Raw genomic sequence first — 22191 nt, forward strand, 5'->3', positions numbered from 1 at the left:
ATATAGTACATTCTCTTTCAAATAGTTTAATACTTTCTGAATATGTCATTATGAATTAATTATGACATCATTAAGACATTAGGAACAGGGTGAGTAGATCAGTGATCTTGCATATGCCACTGCACATACTGTGCATACTAAATATAGAGTTTTATCATTACTAAAGCTTATAATATATTATTATACAATGGTTCACCAACAGCCAAATATTTACAGTGATTATTCCGCTCCCTCAACAGATGGGAAGGCAGCAGTGTTACAGAATTTATGCATTACCTGCTGTCTCTGTCAGCATCATACTATCTAATTCTTGGAAAATTACAAACTATAACTCTACTTGTTTTGCCATTGTAGGTAACATGTTAGGGAAAACAGATGATTGCTTTGATAGCTTTAAAGCTATCATGAATAACTCATCAAAGAATGAGAACTAGGATTACTAACTATGCATAAACAAAGAAAGCAGTCTTTCTTGGCACTAGATGTGTATTGACTTTGAGAGGATCAGTGGAGTCTCAGTACCCAATCGATAAAGAAAATGAGAGTTAATTGAGCTGCTTGAAGAGCTTGATCTGTGTTCTGACCAGCATTTCTGAATATTCCAGACACAAATTAGGACTCCAGTCTTCAAAGGCACATGAAATGAACCTAGCCCCTCCATTGCAAGGAAATTAGTATGTTAACTAATGGTGTGATGATATATATTTATTTGGAATGCGTGCATAGAGTCTGTAAAGATTTCTTAAAATGTGCTAGTTACTATATGATTGTATACAGTGTGTAATGTTTCCAAAGAGAAGACACCATTGGCAGATCTCTTTACAAATCTGTACTGTGCTTCATTTCTTTCAGGAATGTGTATTGATGAAAAATTGGGGATTAAACCTTCCAAAAGACTTAAGTAATGGGTTTATGGGCTAAATTTAATGTTCTTACTCTTAGCACCCTCTTCCCTAGTTGTTTTACCAGTCCTGGAGGTAAAGCTGGTAGTTTGAATCCTCTGCCTCTGGATATAGCAGTAAATTGTCACTGAAAATAGTCTTGTCAGAACTGAGCCTTGTGATATTTTTGACAGCCAAACAAACTGAAAACATATCATGGCTTTTGCTATAAGGATGTTCAAATTCTGTAATGAATGTTTATGCATTTACAACGGATGTTTGATCTAATGCATGAATGTTTTTGGATGGACTGGACAGAGACTGTTAAACAGCAGGATTGGAATTGTCAGAGGAACCTAAAGAGAGTTAGGAACCCAGCTCCCATTGGAATTTAATGGGATTTGTGTACTTGATGTTAGGCATCTTTGTAGCCTAATTTTTAAAGATCAGCATGTTAACAGAATGCATAGGTTCTGCATTTGGCCATCAGATTGGCACTTAAGCACATAAAGTGGTATTTATATATTGAAACATCAGTCACAGGATTTGGACTGATAACAAATATTTTGAAGGTCTTCACATTTGAACATTAGTTACAGGAGAAAACAATTATCAACTGTATGAGAAGACTGAAAACAAAATTTAACAGTTCCTTAGGTCAGCGGTTCTCAAACTGGGTCGCGACCCTGTTTTAATAGGGTTGCCAGAGCTGGTGTTAGACTTGCTGGGGCCGAAGCAGAAGCCTGAGCCCTACCGCCCAGGGCTGAAGTAGAAGCCTGAGGGCTTCAGCCCTACGTGGTGGGGCTCAGGTTACAGGCCCCCGGCCTGGGGCTGAAGTCCTTGGGCTTCGTCTTTGGGGCCCCTCGTGGTGGGCTTTGGTTTTGGTCCCCTCACCTGGGGTGGTGGGGCTCAGGTGGGCTCAGGCTTTGGTCCCCCCTCCTGGGGTCATGTAGTAATTTTTGTTGTCAGAAGGGGTCGCAGTGCAATGACTTTGGGAACTCCTGTCTTGGATGAACTGATGTGGGTAAAATTCCATGTAAGAAAGTGTCGGGCTTTTCAGCATTAAAGAGCTGATCATCTCAACAAATCACTTTTTAGAAATAATGTAGCAACTATAAATGGCCTTGTACCAAATAAGCAATTAGATTGGAGAAAGTCTGTAATCTCCTGTCTTATTTTATGTTCTCATAATAATATGACCAGTGCACTTAATTTAGCAGATGTTCTAGCAGATTTGACGTATCATTTGTGACACCTAAAATACCCTGCATGAACATTTGAAAGGATATAAAGAAGGTTTTATAGATTCTTTTATGCGTTCTGGCCATTCAGCTTTGGAAGAGCTATTGTACTTTGGGGAAGGTACTTCTCAAGTCAAAGAGGGATATGAGATTCAAGTGAGTGGCATATTTCCTCAGTGATGGTATAATATATATTTAATGTTTCTTTTTAGCATGAATTCACTTCAGCACTGTTGACTGGATTCTAATCTAACACCAATTTTACATCAGTGTAATTCTGTTGATGTAAATGGAGTTACTCCTGATTTACACAATTGTAAAAGAGAGCAGAACCAGTATTTTATTTAAAAAAAGAAAAGGAGTACTTGTGGCACCTTAGAGACTAACCAATTTATTAGAGCATAAGCTTTCGTGAGCTACAGCTCACTTCATCAGATGCATATCGTGGAAACTACGATATGCATCTGATGAAGTGAGCTGTAGCTCACGAAAGCTTATGCTCTAATAAATTGGTTAGTCTCTAAGGTGCCACAAGTACTCCTTTTCTTTTTGCGAATACAGACTAACACGGCTGTTACTCTGAAACCTGTCAGTATTTTATTTAGTTTGTCTCGTGTTCAGCAAATTGTCTCATATTTTGTATGGAGCTCAGATTTTACTGATGGGTGCTTATAGTGGGTCAGATTTTGGATTTACACTGATGCAAACTAATATAAAAGTATCTCCATTGGCTACAATGGACTATCTTTAGATTTATGGCAGTGTAACTATGGTAAGAATATGGGCCATAAACTGAAAAATAAATGGTTAAGAAATTGCACAGGTATAAGGAGGGCGCATAAGGAAAACTGATCATAGCCCTTATTTTAAATGTATACATTAATTGCCTAAAATGCTGCAGCATCTCTACTGTAAGATTTCTGAACTATATTGGTTTTGCATTAGTATGTCTCTGTTAACTCCAGTTGAGTTATTCCTGAATTAAGCCTGTAGAGTTTTTTAGAATTATCGTAGAATACTCAAACTATTTTTATAAGGCAATTTAGTGTTTCATAGTTGGTCATCATTAGAAAAATTAACAAGAGTTGACTAACACTGATGAAGTTAGAGGTTTATCTAAATATAATGGTCAGTTGAACTGTGGATATAAAAGCTAAAACTTTGAAAGGATTGGTTGAAAATAGAATACATTGCCTTGGCTAGAAAGTATGGGAACAGTGAGGGGGTGTTCCAGACATGGGTCAGGGATTAGAGAATGGGGTCAGGAAGTAACTAGGAGATGGGTTGCACAAACCAAGATGGGGGAAAAAGGAAACTACATAGATCTGGTCAAAGTTTGCATAGGCTGCGAAGTTTGCATTGGATGCTTATCCAAATCAAATCTCCCAATTATATTGATGACATTTCAGCATGTTTTGTGGAGAGCTCTCAAAATTCACTATTAGTTAAATGTAGATCTAGGGCAGATTTCCTCATTTTCTCTTCTCCTTCCTTTCCTATTATCCCATCCTTAAAAGATTTTAAATGATTGTTCTTTTTTTTTTCTTTTGTGTTTACTATTACCAACCAGCTGGTGTCTTAGTCTGCTGAGTCAGCCCTTTCTGAAGTTGCCCCTTTCTCTCAGTGATTGTTTGGATATGCTGCTTTTGCTGGCATTGGCTCAGGAAATCGGAGAATCAATGGAACAGAGGTAGTGTCATCAACCGAAATAAGAGAATTTTGGGGAAAAAATGGTAAGTTCCAAACTTCCACCCGTATATGGAGTCAGAAAATCAACTCTAATGATAAACCAGATAGGCATTAATTTCCACTCTGTGTTCTACAAAAATCAAATGGAGGGACATTAAGTACAATTGTGGATGAGGATTGTACTTGCAGATCTTAGCGTCCAACTGCCAGTATTAAATATTAGCAGAATCTAAAAATTTATCAAAGATGAAACTGCTAGCTTTAAATAGGAAAAAGTTTTAGGACACCCTGGGAAATGCCTAAGAATTATTTATATGCTCATTAAAGGAATCACCTTTTGTTTACTAGAATAAACTGTAAGAATTTAGTCAGCTGGTATATAATTAAGTTTCAGTTAATAAGACATTTCTAAGGTTCCTGGCGCATACCTTAAAAGAAGTAAAAGGCAGCGAAAATGTAGGTCTTGCGGTCATCTTTGCCAGCATGAACTGTTAAATGAAATAAAAGGAAATACTGTATTATGATTACTTAGGAGTCATTAGGATTTATAAAGCAATCACCAAGACCCTATGAACTATCATTAATGCTAAATGATTCTTGTTATCCAACTATGTGTCCTAGATCCTCGTTATTTTGTCTGTTCCACATACATCTAATAATTTTCAGAAAGATGTGCACTGTACAAATTTAATTAACCTTTGGACATTGAAGTAACACCAGTGTGTCTATTTTTTTTTATCAGGTCTCTTGGAAGAGGTTTTAAGCCAACCTTTTCTTGTCATTTATAGATTATGGTACTTTTATCAAGAGTGGACGTTAACCCCAGCGTCCTGGCGAAATTCTGATTTCATTAATTACATTTTGCTAATAATAATAATAATTCCTTGTTCAGTTAAATTGGATATCACAAGAATTTTAAACTGGGTATTCAAAAACTGAGGCATGCAAAATCATTGGCCACTTTTGAAAATTTGGTTTTTGGCCTGTGGGCCAAATTTAGTTCTTTCATGGACTTCAATGGAGGTGCAGTCACATCCATTTACACTGGTGCTGAATTTCCCCTCTGGAAAATGGATGTGTTTTACAAATAGGAATAAATCAGGGCACAACCCTGTTCCCATTGAAATAATTGGCAAAACACAGCAGCTTCAATGGGAGCAGTCTTGGGCCCTTAAACCTCACAAGGATGGTGGGAGTTTTAATGAATGTTGTAAAATGCCATATCGTTGTGTGGTATTGTTATTTATCTATGGTTAAAAGAAATACAGGTCTGAGCTGTTTCATATGAATGTCCTTTACTTAACATACTCACATTTTCCCTCAAATCTTTAACTTTTGAAGCTGAAGAGCTATCACAAAGTCTCTGTTCTTTGAAGTTGTTTCTTTTCAAGTCATCTTTGCAGAGAGTATCTTCAGTGCTGAGCGTTGGTAGAAAAAAATGTATTTCTTGATAGTTTTCATTCTTTTATCTGGTTTCCTATGCTTGGCATCCTGAGCACCTTAATATAATTTTAAAAGGATTTTGAATGAACAAAAATAGCATCTTCCAGGCTAGGGAGCATGATACAGTAATCTTGTTAGCTCTTACAGTGCAGGAGAGCAGGAAATAGAAACCCTCAGTGGAAATGCTCTCTAGAGGGAGCAACTCCACTAAGAACATAAAAGTTAAAAATAAGATCTGGGTCTGAAGAGCAATTCTGCATTTGATATACAGTTGATAAAATAATTAAATGGGCAAAGGTCTCTTAACTTGAATAATTATCCATTTGCTTTTCAGTTTATAAGGGGGATTGATTCATGAGTTACGTTAATTAAGAGTTTTAATTATCTTTACTTCCACAAAAAGTACGTCATACCAAACATGCACGGACCTTTGTTTCACTATTTGTTACAGTCAGAGCTCCAAATATCAGCAAGATCTAGTCCCAGTTTTTAAGGGCTGCCTCTTAATTTTCTCAGCTATAACGTATGCCGTCCTGGTACATCTGCTGAGATCCTATAATGCAAAGAGAGCAACATACAAATAATTCCTTCAAATAGACCTTGGACATCATATAGATTTTTCAGGATTCGAGGACAGGCAACCTCTCCTGAAGCAGCAGTGCTGTTCTACAATGAATAACTAGGGTACTAAAGCTTAACGCATTATGCACTCTTCTCTAGATGATCAGAATATCGTACGTATCAAAGAGAATGCCTCTCTCGTGTTTCTTTCTCTCCCTCTAACTGACCTAAGTTATATCTAATGTGTCCATTAATGTGATATTTAGGTAGTATCTGTTACACGGCAATTGAAATCAATTTAGACCCTAGTATATATTTATCTCAGTGCTGGGGATGGAATATTCCCAATAAAAGGCCCTTGACTGTGGAACTGAGGTCCAGATCCTCAAATCCTAACATCAATGGGAGTTAGATGCCTAAATACCTTTGAGGATCTGGGCCTAACTCCCTTCCTCAGTCAGAGAGAGCCAAAGTTTGCTCTCTCTTCTTACGTCTCCATCACCATAGAATCTGAGCACTTCACAAACATTAATGGATGTGTTGACCAGACTTTCAGGGCACTCTGCAAGACCTATTTTCCCAAGTTTGTTTTGAGGGAGTAGGTTGAGCAGGATAAGCCTTGTCTAAGTTTGGATAGACACTTTTTATAAATAAGCAAATACCTGAGCCACTGACAGCACCCTCAAACTGAAAAAGACAAAGGTTTCCTTGAAATGCTGCAGGTTCTTCCAAATTGAAACTTCTTCAATTTTGCACATAGTTTACGGATGTAAATATTAAGGGACAGGAAATAAAGTCAGAAATAGAATGCATGAGTAAGATGTATACAGAGTATTCAGTCATTTACCATTTCCTCTTTTAATAGTGGAGCCATTTCAAAATGTAAATTCTCATCTTTTTTCCAGACTCTATTCCAGACACTTGAGTTTATTACAGAAACACTGCAATGAGGTTGTGAATCTGGTCTTCATTTTCCAGCCCAAATTACCTTGAGAACATAAATTACATGTTTTACTAATTTTATTTTTCTTCAGAAAAAGTGTTAAGTAGGAAATTAAGTAGGAAAGCATCTTGCCAATGGTATTACACAAGTGAATAGCAGTGATTAAATAAGTGATGAAAATAGCTTAACCAAGAAGAGCTTTCAGCTACAAGCAATGCTTATGTGTCATTGGAGCCAGGAGCACCAAAATTTACTAACACAGTCTGCAAGGAGAAGGGTGGGTTTTTTTTTACTGTTACTTATCCATTCTCCTGTAATATTATGAATGCAACCACAATAATATTGGCCTAATGCATGAGAACTGGTCTGTTTTCATTATCTTATCTGTATTTAAAAAAAAAAAAAAGTCCTCAATCAGCATAAATAGTAAAAAGTTGAATTAGTGTTTTAAAATTCTTTTGTTATTTTTAATAATTTAAGATGATTTTAGGAACGGAGTGACTTTTTAAAACAATGGGTGAATTTTATGTCTAAGGTGATTGGCTTCACCTTCTAGGCTCCACGTAATTGTGTCCCCTTTGCTGTTTTACTCTCACTTCCTTCCTACTGTTGTTCTTGCTTCCTATACTTCTCCCAGTATACTTCTATACTCTTTCTCCTACTCCTACTTTTTCATGCTTTCCCACCTTTCTCTTCTTGGGCTTTTATATGCACAGAAAATGTACCTTTTTTTACAGTCCTACTAGTATAGGTGGAGTTATTTTGTTAAAGGTGGCCGTAAGAGGCATAAGCTGTACCTATATAAACAACCTTCATAGTGATAAAACTGTGTCCATGGTAGGGGTTATACCAATTTAACTATTTTAGTAAAAAAGACCACACCTCTAATCAAAATAGTTAAATTGATACAAAAGCTGGGTGTAGATCGGCCCTAGGCCACGTCCACACTATAGTGCACCGCTGTGATGCTGCAACTGTGCCCCTGGAGCACCACAGTGTCGATGCTTCCTAAATTGACGGAAAGGGTTTTTCCATTGATGTAGTTAATCTACCTCTCCAGGAGGCGGTAAAATAATTATGTTGAGCTACCTGTGTCTACAGCAGCGGCTAGGCTGACTTAACTTTGGTGCTCAGGGTATGAAATTTTTCACAGCCCTGAGCAATGTAGCTAGGAGGATGTAATTTTTAAGTGTAGCCCAGGCCTTACTAGATTAGAGAAGGCCTTAGTGAGCATTAAGAGAGGACTTTTCAATAGTGTTAAGCCAACTCAATTCAGATTACACAATTAAAAACCACACCCATTAAGACTGAGCCAGAGAGGTTAAGTAACTTGCTCAAGGTCACAGAGCAAGCACATGTCATAGTTGGCATTTCAACTCAGGAATTTCTGACTTCTAATCCAATTTTAATTCACTGGATTATGTATCAGTGATTTAAAAACCTGCTCAAAAGTTAATTTAAGAATACCTGGTTTGAAGCATAAAGTTCTGAACACCAAGGGTATGTCTACACTGCAATGTAAGCCCAGGGTTTGAACTCAGGCTCAAGCCTTCCATCTTCACATAAATTGTGCTAACCAAGGGCTCAGACCCAGGGTCTCAAGATCTCATGAGGGTGGAGGGTCCAAACCTGAGTCAAGCCAGGACCCAGGGTTCAAGCCCTATTGCTTTGCAGTGTAGATGCAGCCCCACCAAAAGAATCCCACGGACTGACTTTCTTTGTCCTCTGGACAGTCAAGTTTGGTGAACAGTCAAGTGTTCCCACACTGCACCAGGAACAAAGGGTTAAAGCAGCCAGATCTTGGGAGTGCACTAGGAAGTCTGAGATATGGATGGTTGGATTTGGGCTTGCATAATGAAGAGCCCCAGGTTGGGACCCAGGGTTCAACAATTCCTAACCTGGGGTTATAAATGAGCCTAGATGCTCACGCCCTCGGTTAACAAACCCAGGATCTGGTAACTCAAGTTCTACTAACCCTGGGCTTACCTTGCAGTGTAAACATATCCCAAAAGCGAGGTCATGTGCATGGGAAGTAGTAGCTGAACTGCAATTCCCAGCTAAAGACCCACAAGAATTTCAATTCAAGGTTCAAGTATCAGCGGGGTAGCCGTGTTAGTCTTTAAGGTGCCACCAGACTCATCATTGTTTTTGTGGATACAAACTAACAGATTTATTTGGGCATAAGCTTTTGTGGGTAAAAAGCCCACTTCTTCAGATGTGTCATTTAAGGTTCAGTAAATTTGTAAAAAGGAAACCAAAAATTAAGTGATTCCCATCAGTAATCTGTTCTCAGGATTGCTGTCTGGAATTGTGCAAAACCTCTGAGGATTAAGAGGTTGTCACACGTCATTGTTACTTCCGGTATCCTGGCAGAGGTAAGTAAAACATTTAAATCTTTTAATGCTGCTTTGGCAAAGCCAGAGGGCCCAGTGAGGGCAAGTCTCTTATTAATAGAACCTTGACATACATCACTTTTCAACTGTATAATGGCTCCCAGGTGGAGCTCAAGTCTCCTGCATAAAAATAATCTATACAAATGCAATTTAGGTATTTTACTACATGAGAAGTAATACCAAATGGTGTATTACAATTCTAATCTGTTCATCAAAATCACTTCACATTAGGGTTAGAATGGCAATTAAATAGTTGTCACAATGGCCTCGAGTTTTCTGAGTCACTTTAGGCTCAAATACACAACATTCAACATTTGGAGATTTTTGCATTAAGTCCACACCTAAAGCGCCATTGCTAAGGGCAGAATTCCAGGAGCTCTGGCGTTTGCTAGGAAGAATCTGTGGGTCAGATTCTGATCTCAGGTAGGCCAGTGTAAATCAAGAGTAGTTCCCATTACTTCAGGGGTGTAGCTGAGATCAGAATTAGGTTCAGCATTTTAGCATAATACTATTTATTAATTTGAAATATTAATGAATAACCTCCTCTTTTATGGATCAGTTTTCTCTGATTATATTTTGCCTGAGTTTGGTGGAAGGACAAAAAATGACACCAATATTAATTAAAATGGGCTTAAGCAATTTCTTAAGTGAGAAAGAGATTGTTAGTTGTCAGATGGAAAAAAATAGGAGAAAAGACTGCTGCGTTTTACTCCTGGCTCTGTCACTGGCATGCTACTTAGCCATAGGTGGGTCAGTTAATTTATCTGCCTCAGTTTACCCACTGAAATAATATATATACCTAGCTCCCAGGGCTAAAGTACATAAGCATTCGATGTGTCCCAGATAAGTGTCCTATACTGAAAAGTAATTTTTCACACCACATCCATATACTGTCCATGCTGATTTGGTCTGTGTGTGTAGAGAGGGGCAAAACTTTTTAATAGGCTTTTAAAATGTTGCATAACAATTAAAAGGTATTCCAAAGCCATTGAACAAGGAGCTCCTAATTCCTTTCTCTTGGGCGTGGACTGTTTTTCAGGGAACAGTTACCACTTTTCTGATTCTCAGAAATTCCTGCACCATAGATCTTCAAGGATTAGTCCTATTGTGCACGCATCAAAGGTAGTCATGGTTAGTAAAGTAAAAGTCACAACTAGGAAAATTAAATTAGAGTTCTTTCTTTCTTTCCAGACGCTATCACTGATCTCTGAAGCTGCTGACCTCACACAGCCTCTTTGCTCACTCTGATGCTATAACCTACTGTGTGCACCCTATGGTTCCTGGAGCAGCACAGATTAAACAGATATCATGAATAACTGGAGTCAATAAAAAGAGTTTCAAATAACCTTTCAGACAGGCAGATGGGGAGAGGACAACAGAGAGCAAAAAAATTAATTCACAGCAAAAACAAATAGTCACTCCTGACAAGAATTCAGCACACCAGAAGAATAAATTAAACATCTCAGAATAAAGGGTGTATGGAAAAGCACCATCAAACAGCAATGCACATGCGATTATTTGTTCCTGCATTACACCCATTAGGCTTTTTAAACAAAATTCTGCTTTTGGAGTGTGTTAACTAGCTGTGCAAGATACTTACAGCAAAATTTGACATGATGCAAAACTTGATTGTTTTATTTACAACATATAAAAAGCCCTGGATATGTTCACTGAAAGTTTGGTGAGGAGCATGAACCTTTCCAGTGAGCCTGGGCCCAGTTTGGAGTGAAAATGTTCATCGGTTTCTGGTTTTGCATCAATATGGTATGAGACCTGTGGTCTTGATGTCAAAGCAGGTGAGACTGTAATTCTGATGGGAGTTTCACATTGTGATTTTGGGTTAATTCCTGAGTGAGATCTGAATGTTCAAGGTCCTGTCTGCTCTGTACAAATGTTAAAGATCCCATAACACTTTATAGCAGAGTAGGGGTTTGCCTGGGTATTCTTGGCCAAAATTTCACTTCCTGTCACTCTTGGTTATCCCTTTATGGCTGGAATTTCCTTCCTTACCTTGTGTGCCATGCTCTCCTTTAAAACTCTTGAGAACTCACTTTTTGGTTCAGGGCAAAATTGCTGTTAAAAACTGAAAGACTGGGCTCCATGTATCCAGTTTCAACAGATGATTTTATGTATTCAAAGCACAAGGCAGGAAAGATTAATTAACAGAGGGAATCTAGGAGTTAGTTGAAACTGGATGCCAAATAGTAAACCTTCGTTTCTGCTACTTAAAGATTATGACCAGAAAGCTTGGTGGAACAGCGAATGCCTTGGCCTTTTGCCCTTAGAGTTTTGATTTCTAATTCTGTTTTGGTAACAAAACTACTTTAACATTATCTCTGGACTAGAACTGTCGGTGAGTGGTGGTTGTAAATCAGAACTGAGGTGCTTGTCAGAGCCATGTGGGGAAATTCTGAAAGGCCTTGCCTGCACTCTGCCTTCAAAGTAGGACATACAGCCTCACTGTCTCTCAGATGAGCCTCTGGGCTTGAGCACTCCTGCTTCACACCATGAGCTCTGCCCAGCAAGTCCAACTGAGATAGACTGCTGGTCAGATTTGTATACTCTTCAGGGACTCAAGCACCTCAGCAAGTATATGCAGTGACACCCAGCAACCTTTTCAAAACATAGGGAGATTAGTCAACTGGAACACGGCATCCCGGTTAGGTTAGGTTAGCATACGGAATGAAGGTTACAACATAGGCCATTTAGCCAAGCCAGTGCCATCAGCCAGCCAAGCTGCTATGAACTCCATTTCAGGCTCTGTCTCCTGTGTCAGTTCAAGGTGAACCACTCTGAGTTCACATACCACCTGCTGGAAATTCCAGATGTTAAGTGTTGATTGTTCAGTCCTTGGGGCTTCCACTGTCTCCTGTTCTGCCCCAAGAGGACACACAACCCTTTCCCCCCTACTAAGTAGCCATACAAAGCACAGTAACAAGGAATATGTAGGATTCATAAACATATTAAAAAATCCTACTTCATCACAGGGGGCACCTTAATTCTCCAGAAGATTATAAATGTTCCTCCTCAGATGATGCCTTGCTGCTGATGTGCTTTCACTTTCTCTTTGTGACAGACAAGACCTCTGAGCTTGTCTGAACAGGTAATTCCCCACCATTCTTTCATCAATATCCTTTTATGGAAGCATTCTTGACTTGCCAAAACGTGTTTAAACACTAGATTGATTGTACTATGAGAATTTAAATAACTAGGGATGCTTGATTACCTCCAAGTTGGCTTCAGAGAGCTGTTTGCATTCCTGCATTTATGAGAGAAAATTTGAGTGCATGCCTTTTATTAACTTTTTTTCTTATGGCCCTCTATTTCCTCTATGTTGACTTTTTCATCTTGAGTTACACTTTGTTACAGCATAGCTGGGATACTGAGGATGGTTTTTCCTGCCTCTCTTACTGACTCCAGATGTTGATATTCTCTTGTTTTCACTTTCCTGTTCTTGCTTTTTAATCTGGGTTTTTTTTTTACTCTCTCTTTAATCACTTTGCATTTTGCTGCACATCTGTTCCAAAATAAAAAAACAATTGATTGGCTCAACAGAGCCAAAAATTCAGAGAACACTGCATTATTTTATGCATTCGCTGCAAATAAAACAATGTGTTAGTGGAGAATTTGTTGTTCAAAGGTCAGAAGAATAAATTATAGTTGCACAGCAATTATACTCTGTCCCCTTCAGTTTATGTAATATTCTGTATTGCTGTATCAGCTGTTAACTTTATGCTTTATGTGCATTTGCTGTGAAAACATTTGTTGTGGATTTCCAGATTTCTGAGCATATAAATTCTTAACCAATATGTTCCATTAACATGGGATGAGGGGGTTGTATAGAATTTTCCTTGCTATAGTAGAGTCAAGCTTACGTGTCAAGGGGCACCTTAGAAATACTATAGGTAGATAGATGATGAAAGGCAGATTAGGTCAAGATGGAGCATGATATGCTGTGATCCATTGCCTCTATCGGTCGTTTGTTAAAAGTGGTGCGTGGCATGCTGTGATCTGGTGTTTTCATGGAGGTGGTTGTCATCAGGATGAAGCAGGGATCTCACTTCTCAGGAGGCTGCTCACAGACCTATAACTCTTTATAGTTTATCCTGGCGGGGAGGGGGGGAAATCATATGTCAAGATTAGAAATGGGCCAGGTTGGTTCATGTCCTTTATACAGATGAGGACAGGCATAATATTCCAGATATTGGGATCAAGAGAAGGCTGGTTAAGGTCCATTGTGGAGATGGAGCCAGGCTTGGCACTTGGAGCAGGGATAAGGTTGGTTCTGGTCTATTACTGAGATAGTGCCAGACATGACTTCTGGGGCATTGGAAGTGGGTGAGGTCGGTTCTGGTCCATTACAGAGATGGATCCAGGCCTGAAGTCTACGCCATTGGGAGTGGGGGAAGTGGGTTCCAATCTGTTATAGAGATGGGGCAGGTGTGGCGTCAAGGGTGTTGGGAGGTTGGTTCCAGTCTTTTTTTATAGAGACAGGTCTAAGTGTGGTGTCTGGGGCATTGCAAGGTCCGTTATAGAGATGGGGCCAGGCATGGCATCTGGGGTGGCGGGCGTGGTTGATTCTGGTCCGTTATCAAGATGGGGCCAGGCTTTTCATCCGGGGCATTGGGAGGTAGGCTCTGGCTCATTATAGAGATGGGGCCAGGCATGATGTCTAGGGCGGCAGGGAAGGTTGGTTTCAGTCCATAATAGAGATGAGACCATGTCGGGGACTGGGAGGTTGATTCCTGTTTGTAATGGAGATGGGCCGAGGGGGGGTGTCTGGGGTGTTGAGAGGTCAGTTTCGATCTGTTTTAGAGGCATTCCCAGGGCTCTGGGAAGTCTGTTGCAGTCCATTATAGAGATGGGCCCATACAGGTTGTCCGGGGCGTTGGAGGTCTGTTTCGGTCCCTTATAGCAATGGGCCTACATGGGGTGCCCGGGGTGGTGGGAGGTCGGTTCAGGTGCGTTCCAGAGACGGACGGGCCCATGCAGGGTGTCTGTGGCGCTGGGAGGTCAGTTCTGGTTCGGTACGGAGACGAGCCCGTGCTCGGAGGTCGGTTCTGGCCCGGTCCAGTCCAGAGACGGGCCCACGTTGGGTGTCTGGGGCGGTGGGAGGTCGGTTCTGGCCCGGTCCAGTCCAGAGAGGGGCCCACGTGGGCTGTCCGGGGCGGTGGGAGGTCGGGTCCGGTCCGGTCCAGTCCAGAGAGGGGCCCACGGTGGGACGTCGGTTCGGGTCCGGTCCGGAGCCGGGCGGTGCGGCGATCTCCCCCACTCATGCAGGTGCAGCGCCGTTGCACTGTCCCGTCAGGTGCTGCAGTGATGGGGGTGCCCCCGAGGCTTGGCCCCTCAGCAGGGATCGCCCTGGGCCGAGCCCCTCTCGGCCGAGCCCCTCTCTGCCCCGCCCCACCCGGCCCAGCTTCTCCCTGAGGGGACGGACTGCTGCTAACATCCACTCTCACAACCCCCCATTGAATGGACTCGTCCCCCTCCCCGTGGAATGGATCCTCCCTCTCCTCGGATTGGTGAGTCCGCTGGACATTCTCGCTCTCATTGGCTGAGGGGCGACCAATGGGGGTGGGAGGAGGAGGCATGTCCCGCCCTCCGTGAGGCGGCCCCTCTGGAGGCCGCGCAGGGCGGGGCCCTGTGGGGGTGTTAAGGTGCTGGGCTCGCCGCACCCCGGAGAGGCGGAGAGGCGGGAGCGGCCATGAAGGTGAGGGGCGGGGGTCGCCGGCGGGGTTAGTCCCCGGGCCCGAGGAAGCGCTGCGGGGAGCCGCCAGGGTTGTGTCCCCCCGGCCGGGAGTGGCGGGCTTTTGTGCCGGTGCCCGGCCCGCGGTCCTGCCCTCCCCCGCGCGCCTTGGGCCCGAGCCCCCGTGACTGGGCAGCCCGTGAGCGAAGCCCAGAGGCCCCTCCCCCCGCCCGGGGGGCTGGTAGTGGGGAGGCTCTGCCCCGGGTCCGGCGCCCGGCTCCCGCTCGGGCTGAGCCCCAGCCTCCTTCCCGGCCCGCCCCGCCTCAGCGGTGCGGACCCTCGGGGTCCGGCCGCTGGGATCTTGCCAGGGAGCTGGGTCAGGGCCCGGGTCGTGGTGTGACTCGGGCCGGAGCCCGGCCGTTTTGCAGTTTGGCTGCCGCTGAAGCCGCCCGCCCAGGGTGGGGGGTGTCGCGCTGTGTGGACGCGTTAGTGCGGCTGGGAGACCCAGTTCCAGCAATTGTTGGCAGCGCAGCGTGGCTGCTCAAGCATGTGCTTGGAAACAGCCCATAAGAGCGGACACGAGTTTGCAGTGCAGCATTGACATACCCTGAAGGGCTAGCTTGATCTGACCTCTTCACTGCTGTACAGGGCCTGGAGGAGAGGTAAGCGGCTCTGCCAGATACCATCCACTAGCTGTGAAGGGCTCAGAGATTGTAAATGGACCTGCTTTTGATGATGAACTTGAGACTTTGTCTTGCTGTAGGGCTCTTTAGTACTAGCTGCTTGCCTCCTGAATTTGGTGAATGTTCACAGATCTTGGGTTGCACCAGATCCTGGTGTCATGATCTGGCATACGCTGCAAGATTTAGTAGAACGTCTTTATGGGTCAGAGCATTCACATGTATTTGTGTGAGGTAGAGGTGGTGGTGTGCATTAGGGCATAGCATAGAATCTGCAGTTCATTAAATTTGAACTGTAGAGGATTTGGTGGGGGGGATGAAAAAAGTTAGGCTTGTCCTTTTTGGTATGTGTCTAATAGATAAAGAAGCCTTGAAACAGTCTTTCAAACTTTCCCTCCCCCCAAATAAATGTGTGTGTGTATAATATATAATTTCGAAATCCCAGCGGTCCTCCAGATGGGGATGACCAGACTAAATATTTCTGGAAGTCCTGAGAATCTGTTTTGTGAAATTTTAATGCCTTGAGTGCACAAAGGTGCTGAATCCTTAACAAAGGCTTCTGTTGTTCGCAAAGTTAGCTATTTAAGTTATATTGATAACAAAAACAAAAGTTTTAAACCAGAACTAATAATCCCTTCTTCTCACCCTGCTTCACTGTCACTTCTTGACTCTTATGATGTCATATTTTATAAACTTCTAATTAGGATGGAACTTATAGAAAAAACAAGCTGAAAGCTGTCTTTAGGCCTCCTATATACATAATAATAATATAAGGGGATCGCAAGTCCTGTAAAGGAAAGTATTGGGCATGGAGGAGATAGTTAAGGGCTCTTGTTGAAAGGAGGATAAGGAGATGCTATCTAGCAAAGTTAATAAGTTATTTTTGTATACATCTTTCTTACTTTTGGCATGGTCTCATTCTTAAACAGGTTTCAGAGTAACAGCCGTGTTAGTCTGTATTCGCAAAAAGAAAAGGAGTACTTGTGGCACCTTAGAGACTAACCAATTTATTTGAGCATGAGCTTTTGTGAGCTACAGCTCACTTCATCGGATGCATACCGTGGAAACTGCAGCAGACTTTATATACACACAGAGATCATGAAACAATACCTCCTCCCACCCCACTGTCCTGCTGGTAATAGCTTATCTAAAGTGATCATCAAGTTGGGCCATTTCCAGCACAAATCCAGGTTTTCTCCCCCCCCCTCCCCCATATACACACAAACTCACTCTCCTGCTGGTAATAGCTCATCATCATTGTAGGGAGAGTGGTCACTTTGGATGAGCTATTACCAGCAGGAGAGTGAGTTTGTGTGTGTGGTTTTTGGAGGGGGGTGAGAGAACCTGGATTTGTGCAGGAAATGGCCCACCTTGATTATCCTGCACATTGTGTAGAGAGTTGCCACTTTGGATGGGCTATTACCAGCAGGAGAGTGAGTTTGTGTGTGTGTGTGGGGGGGGGGGGGTGGAGGGTGTGAGAACCTGGATTTGTGCTGGAAATGGCCCAACTTGATGATCACTTTAGATAAGCTATTACCAGCAGGACAGTGGGGTGGGAGGAGGTATTGTTTCATGATCTCTGTGTGTATATAAAGTCTGCTACAGTTTCCACGGTATGCATCCGATGAAGTGAACTGTAGCTCACGAAAGCTCATGCTCAAATAAATTGGTTAGTCTCTAAGGTGCCACAAGTACTCCTTTTCTTTATTCTTAAACAGGGTGGCCAAAACTTTCAGGCATTCTCTACAGTGTGTGTGGTTTAGTTACCTTTTCACAGCATTGATTCTGTACAAAGAATCAGCTGTTGATTAGATGGGTTGTAGAAAGACCTCATGCAATATATATTTTGGATTTTCAATTAAAACTGGCCAAACAAGCATACAACATAAAATCTAATCAACACTACTTTTTTTATCAGTTCTTATTTTAAAGTAATCCATGATTGGTACATACGAGAAACAAAATATATTTTTCCTAAATATATACCCAGTATTGATTATGGTGTGTAGAGAGCTGCTACAGCTTATTGGATAGATAAACATAGAAAAACAGATGTTTAACTAGCTGGTAGCCTGATTGTTGCGACTCTTCATCCTTGCCATCCTTATCTTTCCTTGGGCTTCGGAGTAGCAGCCGTGTTAGTCTGTATTTGCAAAAAGAAAAGGAGGACTTGTGGCACCTTAGAGACTAACCAGTTTATTTGAGCATAAGCTTTCGTGAGCTACAGCTCACTTCATAGGATTCATCCGATGAAGTGAGCTGTAGCTCACGAAAGCTTATGCTCAAATAAACTGGTTAGTCTCTAAGGTGCCACAAGTCCTCCTTTTCTTTTTCCTAAGGCTGTTGCTACCCAACAAAAAAGATGATCAACCAACTGCCCTCTCTGTTCTTCCTTATCTTTTATGCATAATTCATTCTTAAATATTGATTAAAAAACCAAAACTTTGATCAATTTTATACCATATTTACAGAAACATGCTGGTAGTTCCTTATTAAAGGTAAGCAGTCGAGAAAATTCTATCTGCTTTTTTTAACCCAAGTTTTAAATACTGGTCAAATTAAATTTGATTTTTTTTTGTTTTTTACTCTTATTTGGTTAGGCCTTGCATATAACTCCACTTGGACATTAAAACTTACCAAGGCTTGTGGTGGGTTCCCCATCACTGGAAATCTTAATCAAGACTGAAGGTTTTTTCTAAGAGATGCTTTAAGTTCAGGGGTTCCCAAATTGTTGTTCATGCTCTGTTAGTATTTGAGCTTGATTGTTCCATCCATTCATTTCTCTAAGAATCAGTAAAGTTTAGGAGCTGCTGTATCTAGTTCAAACAGGAAATAATTGAAATAAATCCTGTGGCCTGTGTTATGCAGGAGGTCAGACTAGAATGGATGATCAGAAGACCCTTCTGGCCTTATCTGCTGGGGTTGGAGGAGGGGAGAACCTACTCTAGGCCAGCTTCACTGAAGGTACAACCAGAACTAAATGAATAGTTTCACTATCATGTTGCTATTTGCTAACACAAACTGCAGTGTTCAAATTCACTACAGGAGGATGTTTTATTCCTCCCTCCCTCCTCCTCCTCCAATAATTTCATATATTTTAAAAAAAAATCCAACACACTTCCTTCCATCCCCCTAATTATTTGGCTGTAACTACTTAAGTGTCCTTTTTAATTATGTTGACATAAGTGTTTTGAACCATGGCTTTCATACATGTTGGAATTATAAGATACTACTAGACATTATAAATTCCTTCATTAGATCCTCAGGCTGAATGGTATTTATACAATTGATCTAAACATGCCTAAAACACTAAATAATTAGCAATATACTACATTCAAATAGTAACAAAACATTTATAATCCTTTGATCAAAATACTTACAAAAGAGCTAAACCTAGGGGTGCTTAGACCAATGTTGGTTGGTTCTAACTTGGTGTGGCAAGTATTAGCAGTGATCAGCTCAAGAGTTTATCCTTTAACAAACAAGTGATGTCATTGCCAATTGCTAACTTTGGCCAAAACCTGGTTTTTAGCTCATTTGGAGTCACTGCTGGTTCAACATGCAGAAACAACTCTTTCTTATTATTAACGATCTCTGATAATTGGGGCATCCTCTTCCTTCAATCTTATCAGTTACCTTTCAGGTCTGTTTTTCCAGTTAAGCCACCTTCTTTCAAGGGCTTCTGATGACTGCTAATAAATCTGCACTTTACAAGATCTACAAAGATTCTTTTAAAATTAATCCTTTATATCCTACAATATTCCCGGATGCCCAGGTTCTGATACTGGTAGTTGGCTAATCCTTACTTCAGTACTATCCCCACTGAACCATGCAAGTGCCCTTTAGTGGAATTGCAGTTACTTTAATGTACTTAACTGTCTTACGAGCTATAAACTATTACTCATGAATGCTGGACTGGCAGTTGTGGTTTTTAAGTTTCAATTTGTTTAATGTTATCTTTGTCAGAATCTCACATGTCTATTACAGAAATAATTAAAAGTGCTTGTAACATGTGTTTTAGTCCTCATAAATTAAAAAGTGTATGTCTTGTGGGTTGCTTTAAAAAAATAAATAAATAAATTTCTCAGCATGACTCCATTCCTGTCTAGTAAAACTAGGATGGTCAGAGAGCACTTGAAATTTGCACAGGAAAACGAGTATTGGTTAATCTACATTCTTTTTGGTATTAAATGAGGAAAATTGAGGTTTGGGTTAATAAGAACTTAAGTTCCTTAACTGTCAGTTTCTAAAGTGCTGACTGTATATTGGTAAATCTTTGAAGACTGGCTTAACATGTGTAAACAAGCATGAATGTCTGATTACATACCTCAGTGGGAACATTTTCCATAATGTAAGTTAAAGGGATTTTTATATGGTAGTTAAATCATTACTGCCCAACACTTTGGCAGTAAATCCCCTCTAAATTGAGCCTTTTCACTTCAAATAAGCTTCTTGAAAATATACTGACAGTGACGGACTTAATCCACACAGGGATGAACATAAGGTTTTAATAGACACACATGTGATAGCTGCTTAGGAGCAAAAAGATGGAGTTCTTCGATTCACGGATCTCATTGCTAAAGGAAACACTGTGACTAAGAATTTTAAGATGGGTTGAAAAATCCAGTATTCTCAGGTATTTCTGTAGTAGGATGAAAATTTTTAACTCCTTTTCAGAAGAGTGTGGGGGAAGCTTTAAATTATGGTAGTGTCCTGGGAGCACTCTATATACAGTTCTCCTATTACGTCTAGTGTAAATTCTGCACATGGTGTGCTTGCAAGATCGGGCTCATTAGATTTGTCTATGAATATTTGGTTCTGGGAGTGCCTATAATGTGCTGAGTGCAGTACAGCTGTAAAGGAACACAAGGTCCTAACCCTGACAATGTTTAGCACCTTAGTGACACATTTAACCAGAGATGTTGAAAACTTCTTACAGGAAAACTGAAGGCACACGGTTTGTGTGGGCTGGAGATGTACAGAATCACTATGAGGGCCATTTCTCATTGAATTTCAAGTTTACCTGAAACTTTCTCTTGGAAAGATTTAGATAAAATATCTATAATTTGTGACAGGGTTTCTTATAGCTTCCCATTGACTCTTATAAACTGGAATCTCAAAATTAGAGGAATATTTCCTATCATATTGAAGGGTACAAAATTCCTGGGTTATATATATTTAATTCTGCATTAAATTACCACAAATATCAGGTTGTTTTCAGTTCATTTTAGAATAAATTTATAAATTCACTTTAGAATGAGTCTAGCTGGTGGCTAAAATGTGAGTTGTGAGTTAGAAACCCGTCAGTCTCCAGATAAAATGTCTGTGCACTTCCATGCATACCTCACTGATAAAGGCTCCTGCACTAGCATTTAATCTTGAAATCACAAACACGCGTATTCCATTTTCTTTCTCTTTAGCTGTAAGAGAATCTTCTCCCTTTTCAGTGTCTTCCAGTGTGGTAAAGGCTTGAAAGACAAAACCGCTTTAAACATACCAATTTAAAATTCGTTGCTTGGTGTTTTCCTTAAAGGTGCATAAATCCTTCAGTCCTTTCACTCTGATTTCCTTCCATTAACTGCTAGTCTTCCTTGTGGGTTCCTGTGTCTTTGCTGACTGATTCTTAGTCTGCTTCTTTCACGGATCCACTCTCCTGAAACATGACGGTCTCAAGTTCTCTACCTTGCCTGCTTGTGCAGTGCCCCCCACCAACTGCTCTCAAAAGAGGCCGTTTGCTTATTTTAACTGCCCAGACCCCAGTTGGGAAGCACAGGACTGAGACCATTCTAAGCGTTATTACTGTGTTAAGTTACTGTACTCTGGGAATTCATACACAGTACTAGTGGGATGATGATGTAATAGAATGAAGCATCTCTCTGGCTTTAAGATTAAACTCGATAAGTTTATGGAGGAGATGGTATGATGGGATAACATGATTTTGGTAATTAATTGATCTTTAAATATTCATGGTAAATAGGCCTAATGGCCTGTGATGGGATGTTAGATGGGGTGGGATCTGAGGTACCCAGGAAAGAATTTTCTGTAGTATCTGGCTGGTGAATCTTGCCCATATGTTCAGGGTTCAGCGGTCGCCATATTTGGGGTCGGGAAGGAATTTTCTTCCAGGGCAGATTGGAAGAGGCCCTGGAGGTTTTTCGCCTTCCTCTGTAGCATGGGGCACAGGTCACTTGCTGGAGGATTCTCTGCTCCTTGAAGTCTTTAAACCATGGTTTGAGGACTTCAATAGCTCAGACATAGGTGAGGTTTTTCGCAGGAGTGGGTGGGTGAGATTCTGTGGCCTGCGTTGTGCAGGAGGTCAGACTAGATGATCATAATGGTCCCTTCTGACCTTAGTATCTATGAATCTATCTATGAAACAAGTTATGCACAGGTAAGACTCTTGAAATGGAGTTAAAACTTTTTGCCTTTACTGTTTTCAGGCGGGAGCCACATCCATGTGGGCTTCCTGCTGTGGGTTGCTGAATGAAGTCATGGGTACCGGAGCTGTCCGTGGCCAACAGCCAGGATTTGGGGGAGGTACTGGCCCTTTCAGATTTGCACCAAATACAGACTTCTCAGCATATCCATCTTCAGGAGCCAGTATAGTCTGCAAAGCCTGTGGGCTTTCATTTTCAGTTTTTAGGAAAAAGGTGAGTATAATTTATTAAATAATG

General features: G+C 41.2%; 1 protein-coding gene and 1 long non-coding RNA gene across 6 annotated transcripts in view; one reads left to right on the top strand and one right to left on the bottom strand.

Moving 5' to 3' along the window:
• Window positions 1-4071: 4071 nt before the first annotated feature.
• LOC140898832 (uncharacterized) lies at window positions 4072-14517 on the bottom strand. 2 transcript variants are annotated; one of them, XR_012155120.1, is made up of 4 exons: window positions 10752-14517; window positions 5683-5807; window positions 5124-5310; window positions 4072-4299 (listed from the first exon to the last, which is right to left on the bottom strand). It is a non-coding gene; the product is annotated as an uncharacterized lncRNA (long non-coding RNA). The 2 variants fall into 2 exon arrangements; XR_012155119.1 differs by lacking the exon at window positions 10752-14517 and adding an exon at window positions 6663-7132.
• A 233-nt stretch (window positions 14518-14750) lies between these two features.
• The window catches only part of RNF34 (ring finger protein 34), a 64738-nt gene continuing 57297 nt past the window's right edge, over window positions 14751-22191 (top strand). For 2 of the 4 annotated variants that reach the window (XM_073313310.1, XM_073313309.1), the window contains exons 1-2: window positions 18389-18481; window positions 21958-22167. In XM_073313310.1, coding sequence (XP_073169411.1) covers window positions 18404-18481; window positions 21958-22167 — 288 coding nt within the window. In that variant the 5' untranslated portion in view covers window positions 18389-18403. The other 2 variants (XR_012155117.1, XR_012155118.1) reach the window with 2 other exon arrangements.

Source organism: Lepidochelys kempii, chromosome 15, assembly GCF_965140265.1.
Source record: "Lepidochelys kempii isolate rLepKem1 chromosome 15, rLepKem1.hap2, whole genome shotgun sequence".
Lineage (NCBI taxonomy): Eukaryota > Metazoa > Chordata > Testudines > Cheloniidae > Lepidochelys > Lepidochelys kempii.